Here is an 8,024-nt window from a genome sequence, read left to right as displayed (position 1 = left end):
TTGTTTTATTTTATTTTTTCATATATTTTCATTATTTTTTTAACACACACTTACGCTTACTGTTTTATTTATTTACTTATTTAATGAAATGTATGAAATTAATTGTTCTTATGTAATTTCTATAGCTTTGGCAATATTGTTGTTATACATTCATGCCAATAAAGCTGATTTGAAGTAGATAGATAGATAGATAGATAGATAGATAGATAGATAGAGATAGAGAGATAAATCCGTACCTTTAGGCAGAGTATGTGTAGGGATAATGGTAGGCCAGGTAGCAGACGTCTTCATTGTGTTTGAAGGAGATGGTAAAGGTCAGAGTATAAAAGGTTGTTCTCCTTCTACCCCGAGCTGGACAAAAGTGATTTCTAGAGGGAAAAAACAAGACAATCTTTGTGTAGATTAAAGATCTCTGGCAGTGTTACTATCTATGCAAGTATTTTTCTCTTCTGACGTCACTTCTCATTCGAACAGTGTGAGAGCCTTTGTGAGCGCTTTGTCAATGAACTTTCTCTTTAGAAAGCTAGTTAGTTACAGATTGAGCCTCTGTAGGTGAATCAGTGTTAATGTTGCATCATCTTATATAATTCAGTTATGACTTGACATTGTAGTCATTCAGTGGTTTCCTGAAGAAGAGAACAAAACAAATTTTTCATTGAATCTGTGTATTTCATTCATACCTGAAATAACAAATTTCAGTTCCGCTCCTAACCCAGTGAGGTCTACCTTCCAGAGCTTCTCTTACTGAGTACAGCACAGGCTGCATTCCTGCAGTAAACAAACACACACACAGACACACACATTGATAGACAGTTAGCCACAGCGAATAGATGTGATGTCACAGCGGCCTATAACGCTGCAGTTGTGTGTTCACTCTGCTTTGCACTGGTGCTGGATGTGACTATATTCTATAGTATTATTCTTTAAACTATATAATTATAAATTTTCTTCTCTAATGTAAAAATTTATATAAAGAAATGTATTTATTTATTAATTTTAATTTTGTTGGGACATTTAACAAATGCCACAGACCAGAGTACCATACAGTACAGCACAAGCTAGTTTGCAGTGCATGTCCCTAGATATGCCTTTATACAAAGACACACAGAAATCTAAACACAACATACAAAACAGCACAAAACAAACAATTACACAATAAAATGGCCTTAAAGCTAAAAATAAAAAATTTTAGTAAGTAAGGACTTCCACACACAGATGCTTGTCAAAGCAAGAATTTACTAAAGGGCACCTTACAGTTTACCATAGGTGAACCTGTCAGAACTTAACATATCTAATTTCTTAAGAATATGCCAGTGGTGAGGTCAGCTTCCTGTCCAAATTTCGGCTTGATCATATACCATCATACGGCTTGAGTGTAGATGCTGGTTATGACCAACACCTGACAGTTGAATCGTGGAATGCATCAATCCTTTTGCAGCATAAAATGGTAGACAATCTCTAATGAGTCTAAATGTATGTATCTTTTTGCAACCACTCAATAATATAAAGTATGTTAAGCTTCCTGTAAAATCACTAAAGTATGGTGATGTTATAGTTATACTGTAGTGTTTATATAGCATTGCTATAGTATTTCCTATAGTGTTTCTTTGTTTTGTCAGGAATTTACTATAGTTAAACTGTGTTGTTTATACAGTGATATTGTAGTGTATTATGTTTTTTTTTCCGGATGCACTATAGAAAGTTACAGTAGTAAGTATACATTTACTATAACATCATCATAGTAGCATTATAGGAACATACTATAGTGTGTTCAAAAAACCAACCACAGACACACTATATAATATACTATAGTAATACTATTTAAAATAATACAGGAATACTACAAAGAGCTAGATACATAGTATTACTATTGAAAAACATAGGGATACTATAGCTAATACAATAGCACCACAGAAAAACACTATTGCATCACTATACAATTCTTACAATTCTCATAGTATCCTATAGTAATACTATGGTTAATTTTTTTAAGGGTGGTTGGTTTAAGGGTTGGCACACTTTTCACCCTGCTGTAATACATGTTAGAACAGAAAATGAAAGGTTAAGGTCTCTGCTATAAATAGATATTTTTATATTTACAAATGTCTCAAAAATGAGGGGATTCGTGATTAAAGTCATGTTGTGCATTTGACAGAATTAACACAATTATTTTCTGGCCCTAGTAAGATCACAGAAACAAAAATGTAGCTACAAATATTTGCTTTGTTAAGCAAAAATGTCATTGCTTTAGCAATAGTATATAGTACTGATTGATAGTAATTTATTTAAGTTGAATTCCGGATATATACCATAATTAATGCAAACTTAAACCCTAACGTCTTTTTTGTTATTTCTTTAGAGGAAGGGTGACTATTTCAGAGTTGTTGACCAGTTGTCCTTTCAGGACCTTAGAGCTGAAAACTTGAAACTAGTGTGAATTTGGGATACCTTGAGCAAACTTTGCATGCTTGCATGGTTGATGTGAAAGATGGGTAAGATACAAAGCGCTGTGAGATAACTGTTGTTGTGATTTGGCGCTATATAAATAAAATTGAACTGAATTGAATACATACCATGTAATTAAGTCCTGCCTTGGTCCTCCATTATGTTTCCTGTCACTCTCTGTCAATTATGGTTGACCTTCTAGCTAAGACACAAGTCTTTTTTTGTGCTGCATTTAGCCTTTGGGCTAGGTTAAAGAGCCACGGTTCCTATTGAATCAAACAGCATCAGATCGCCAGAGGTAAAAATAGACTTTGTAGCCTGTCAGCACATTACAATCTTTCAGAAGAAAAAACATTTTCTTTACAATGGGATACAGACTATTTTAAAAGAGCAAGCCCTTCTTCTACTCCTTCACTTCTTCCTGAGATGAAACCAATTTCCTGAGGGACATTAAAAAGAGCTATTTTCCGGTACAAAGGGCATTATATGAATTTTGTGTAGTATGTGTGTATGAAAGAACTGCAATTGCTACTGGAGAAACTGAGTGTTTTGCAATCCTTTTGTCTGTGTGTGTATTTAGCTGTAATGGATGGTCTATTATGGTAGGACCCACTGCTGAGCCTGTAGAGCAGTCTTTGGGAAGGGAAAGTATAAGAGCAGCAAAAAGACAGCAAGAGGTCTGATTCATCAACCCCCATACTTTGTGTGTGTGTGTGTGTGTGTGTGTGTGTGTGTGACAGAAACTGAGCTCTGATAGAAGGGTCAGAGTGCAAAAGGCCTTATATATAAGAAAAGCCCACTGATAACTGATAGAGATTGAAGGGGATTGTTATTTGCTGCAGGCAATAAAACACACAGCCAGAGTCTGGTGAAAGCGGTGAATCCCATTTATAGTTTTTGTTGTTTCTAATCACGTCAGCATAAGGGGTATCAAATGGATATGTAGAAACCATGCCATTGAAAGAAGACTTGGACTAAGGTATGATAATAATGATGCACAATTTAATTTAATTTTGTAAATCCTGTCTGACTGACATCCTTGTATTTTAAAGTTTTATCTCTGAGGTTTTTCCTTCTGCTGAATTTTATCAGCTCAGTGTGAAATTTGACTTTTGAAAATGAAGGAAGTCAAAACTGTTGTTGCTAATCTGATCGATGCTAACATGCTAACCGCAACATAAATGTTTGGGAACCAATATAATCATAAAACATTAAAGCAATCAGCAAGACCCTGTATTCAGGTGCTGTTGTAATGTCAGCTACAAGCCAGTACTGTTTTCTCTTCACAGCCCAATTTCTTTGGCCTATATTTGCTAACATTTAGTCAAATTGCCCCCATTAAAATAACCTGAATTAGCTGTTAGTAGTTCATGTTTGCAAAGTACTCATGAACAAACAGGCAACTATCACTGGATGTCATTATGTGTTTTGAGTTATGAATCTGAGAAGTAGTTATTTTTGCCTGCCGTTCAGCTCACCAGCGCCCCCTGGGAAGGCTTTTGTCTATGTCTTTTGGCTTTATCCTGCTGAATGTCATTTCGCATTTTGTTAAAATGCCATCTTGAATAATGAGGAGTTGAAATGACTAGTAGGTACAAAAAGTTTTGAAATCCAGGCAGTAGATGACTTTAGCTGCAACGTATTCCTTTGCCATGGCGCTCGTATTGACGAGTGGCAAAGAGGCATGATGACAAACAGTGGGGAATAACGTTTGAGGGGGGCAGTGGTGTACTAGGGCCCTATTTTAACGATCTAAGACCATGGCGTAGAGCGTGTGGCGCTGTTGCGTTTGGGGAGTGTCCAACTCCAATTTTGCTAGTTTAACGGCGGAAAAATGGTCAGTGCGCCAGGCACAGGTTCAAAGGGTTGTACTTAGTCTGTGAGTCTCATCTCCCATTCCATTTAAAATGGGAAGGGAGGAAACTGAATTCAACTTTTAGCTTCTGAAATAATTTAGAACACTCCCATGGGTGCAGAGATAGGCGCAAGTGCATTTGCTATTTAAACAACGTGGACGCTTGTAGAGATAAGCTTTGTGCTGGGTGCAATATTGGGTAGGTAGTCTCTTGTCCTGCTATGAGGCATTGTCGCGGTTAAAAAATGTACATTAACCTTTCAAATGAAGAGCGCCCTGCTTTTTTCAACTAACTGCAGATATACTTTGATAATAATAATCTCCTTGAACATTTCCAGTCTGGCTTTCAACCCAAACATAGCACTGAAACTGCCCTTGTTAAGATTACCAACAACCTCCCCCGCAGGTGATTCTGGTCTACTGTCTAATCCTCCATCCTCCTGAACCTGGCCGTAGCCTTTGATACAGTATCCCATCACCTCCTCATTAACCATTTGGCTAACATTGGCTTTGGGGCCACAGGATGTGGTTTGCCTCCAACCTTGCAGACAGGACACATTTTGTACAAATTCAGATAACCGTCAGAAAGCTCCAGAGTTCACCACAGAGTACCACATGGTTTAGTGTTGGGGCCACTTCTGTATATTATTTACCTACTCACTCTTGGCAATATCTTCCGACACTATGGTATCCATTTTCATTTTTATGCTATCCACTATGTCTCTATGATATACAGATACACTACTAAGACTGAGCTACTGCTCTCAAAATAAAATCTGTTCACTCCCCAAAGCTAAAGCCATCTCCACACAGGTTAAGAGCCTTGGTGTCATCCTGGACAGTACCCTTTCTTTCTCATGTTTTTAACAATGTATCCCAGATTACCTTTTTCCATCTGTGAAACATCTTACGATTACACCCTGCTTTACTTAACACTCCACAACAGTCTTAGTCAGTGCTTTGGTCACATCACGTATTGACGACTTCAATGCGATCCTGGCAGGCATCCCCAATAAACGTATTTACTGACTTCAACTCATCCAGAGCTCTGCAGCACGGATCATCACAACGCTCAATGTAGTGTTGTAGTTCTTCAAGCCCGGTCTTGGTCTCGAACCAGTCTTAAGACCACTTTATATGGTCTTGGTCTCGTCTTGGACTCGACTGCATTTGTACTCGGTCTTGTCTCGGCCTCGGACATTGAGGACTTGAGATTTTATTTCAAGACCAGTCAAGACCAAAACTTTGGGAATATCAATAATTGATTTTGCATTGTCTGAGTTATTTGTTAACATCCTAACTTTGATTAATGTAAAACTTATTGCAAAATCTGTTAACGACTTTCACCCCTCCCCACGATGGTAAGCGTGGAAAAAGAGTGTTGAATAAAGAAGTTGATTTCAGCTCTTAGTGTTTGTATGTGGGTGTTTTAATGGAATGTGGATCTTTCAGATCAATTTGAGAAGTACCTATGATCTCGTTCACATTTTATTGTGTGTCATGTAATGTGGGGAACTGGTCTTGGTCTTGACTCGGTCTCGCCGTCCTTCGGTTTTGGTATCTAATTGGTCTCAGTCTCTAACAGTCTTGGTCTTGTCTCGGTCTTGATAAACCTGGTCTTGGTCTTGACTTCGGTTTTGGCAGTCTTGACTACAACACTAGCTCAAAGTCCATAGAACATTTATTATTGATGCTATGTTTCCTCTGATGTTATGTTTTCTTATTGTTGCTTGTTGTTTATTATATGTTTCTTGAATGTTTTTTATTACTGATCTTATATGATTAAATGTATTATTCTTTAGTTATATCTATAGTTCCGCCAGCTTCACTGAAGTGTGAGCATACACTGGGGTGGTTTGCAGGTACTGTGCATTCTTTCACAATACTTTCCCCATAAAGCTCTGCAAGTCCATACTTAATTCTGAACTTGTCAGTTAGAACACTGATGTTCACCATGTTTCCAAATTGGTGAATATTAAAGTATGTGTAAGTTGTCATTTGAAATTAAATGTGTACAAGCAGTACCAAGTGAAATTAATTAATTAGTTAATAGAAAAATGTCACTTTGAATGAGTATACAACGTTTGCAAAGGATGTCATTAATACTGTTTACACACACACACACACACACGCGCGCGCGCACACGCACGCACGCACACACACATAACCATACTCACCATAGTTGAACTGGCTGTTGCTCTTCTCACAGTTGATGACATTAAAACGGTAGGGGACGTCTGCCACCATGTTACTGACTTCAATGTAAACCACTGGGTGTGCTGGGAACAGTTAGCATCCGCATTTAATATGAGGTCATATTCATATCTGCAAAAGAAAGGAAAAAAGACATTGCTGCTGGCGTTCTGAGTTACCTACAACTTATTTTCTCCGTTAAGGACTGTGTTAACTAATGTCACATTTGCTTCACAATTCACTTCTTTGACCTTGTGCTCATAGTGTGTGTCCATTGTTCCATACCTGCGGACCTGAATAGCCTTCCTTAGTTCCCATTCAACTTAGAGAAAAACTTCAAGCATCAGAAGGACACTGAAGACTGACAGACAGAAGAGAGGACCAAAGACAGAGATGATCAAATTAATTTTAGGGCATATAATTTAATTGTCATTTGAACACAAAAAATGCCATGAAATCATAAAAAAAATAATCCCAATTTAAACCTTATCTTGTAAAATAAATTGCTTAATAAATGGTTGTGCTGTGTTGGTTGTTCTATATTTGTTGTTTACCTACCTGCCATCTTCCAGGTCAAAAACTACCTGGTTGATGATGTCATCAGTTTTCAGGAAACGTGGATATCTTCAAACACTTTCTGCCTGATGAAGACAAGCATATGTAGCATATAAATATTAACACTGAGTATAAAGTATCCTCTTTATGGTGAAGCCGTAAGTGGTAAACCTCCTGGAGTCTACACACTGGTGGCGATGGAGAATGCTGATGATTTGGATGTGATCACAGTTTATTCTTGTAAGCTTGAGCTTACTGACTGGAGGTGAATGTTCAACTCACTTGGCAAAGTGCTTCCTGATGTTGCCTCCACAAATAGTCAGGTCAATTATTTAAACTCTGTGTTTTCTTAACCCTCCTAAGAGCCCCCTGAAGAATAGACGAAACTCAAAGACTACAAAGCAGCCCCGGTTAATGATAGTATCAGAATCTGCAAATGGAAATGCAGAAAAGCAGATGTAAATAATCAGGTCTCAAGGTCCACTTTGCATCTATGAAAGAGCTACTATTCCTTTACAACAGGAGGGTGAAAGATGCAAGAGCATGCTATTTGTCAAATCTAATTTTCGCTCATCAGCGCAACCCCATATTCCTTTTTAGACTGTTGATCCTAGTAAACCCAGCCTCTCCCTGTCCCCCCTGCTGAATGTGATGCTGATTGTGAGACATTTTTATTACACTTTGTAGTTGGAATTGTTAATATCCAGCTTTTAGCCCTAACCCTGTCTTTTCAGATATCGTCGGATTAAAAGATCACAGTGTTTCTTGAAAAAGTGGGTGAGCATTGTACATTGCTGATGAGGCAGCAGTCCCATGAAACACATAGTATCCAAATCTGAGCACAACATATCCCCAGAAACCAAACAACTGTAAACGAAATCCACAGTCCAAAGAAAACTCTAAATGAAGTAAACAATATCCACACTATATCCAAGAAAAAACAGAAGATGGGAGATGGAAGACGGAAACACTTGAC

General features: G+C 37.7%; 1 protein-coding gene across 1 annotated transcript; it reads right to left on the bottom strand.

Annotated features, from left to right (window-relative positions):
* Nucleotides 1–238: 238 nt before the first annotated feature.
* LOC119909672 (cytosolic carboxypeptidase 4-like) lies at nucleotides 239–6,560 on the bottom strand. The gene is made up of 3 exons (XM_038727887.1): nucleotides 6,478–6,560; nucleotides 681–768; nucleotides 239–368 (listed from the first exon to the last, which is right to left on the bottom strand). Exons 1-3 carry the CDS (start codon nucleotides 6,545–6,547, stop codon nucleotides 239–241), a joined length of 288 nt encoding a protein of 95 aa, XP_038583815.1. The 5' UTR covers nucleotides 6,548–6,560.
* Nucleotides 6,561–8,024: the final 1,464 nt, after the last annotated feature.

The sequence above is a fragment of the Micropterus salmoides genome, unplaced genomic scaffold, assembly GCF_014851395.1.
Source record: "Micropterus salmoides isolate LMB-PRFRI ecotype aquatic unplaced genomic scaffold, ASM1485139v1 Ms_hic_scaffold_1812, whole genome shotgun sequence".
Lineage (NCBI taxonomy): Eukaryota > Metazoa > Chordata > Actinopteri > Centrarchiformes > Centrarchidae > Micropterus > Micropterus salmoides.
This window is presented reverse-complemented; position numbering and strand designations above follow the sequence as displayed.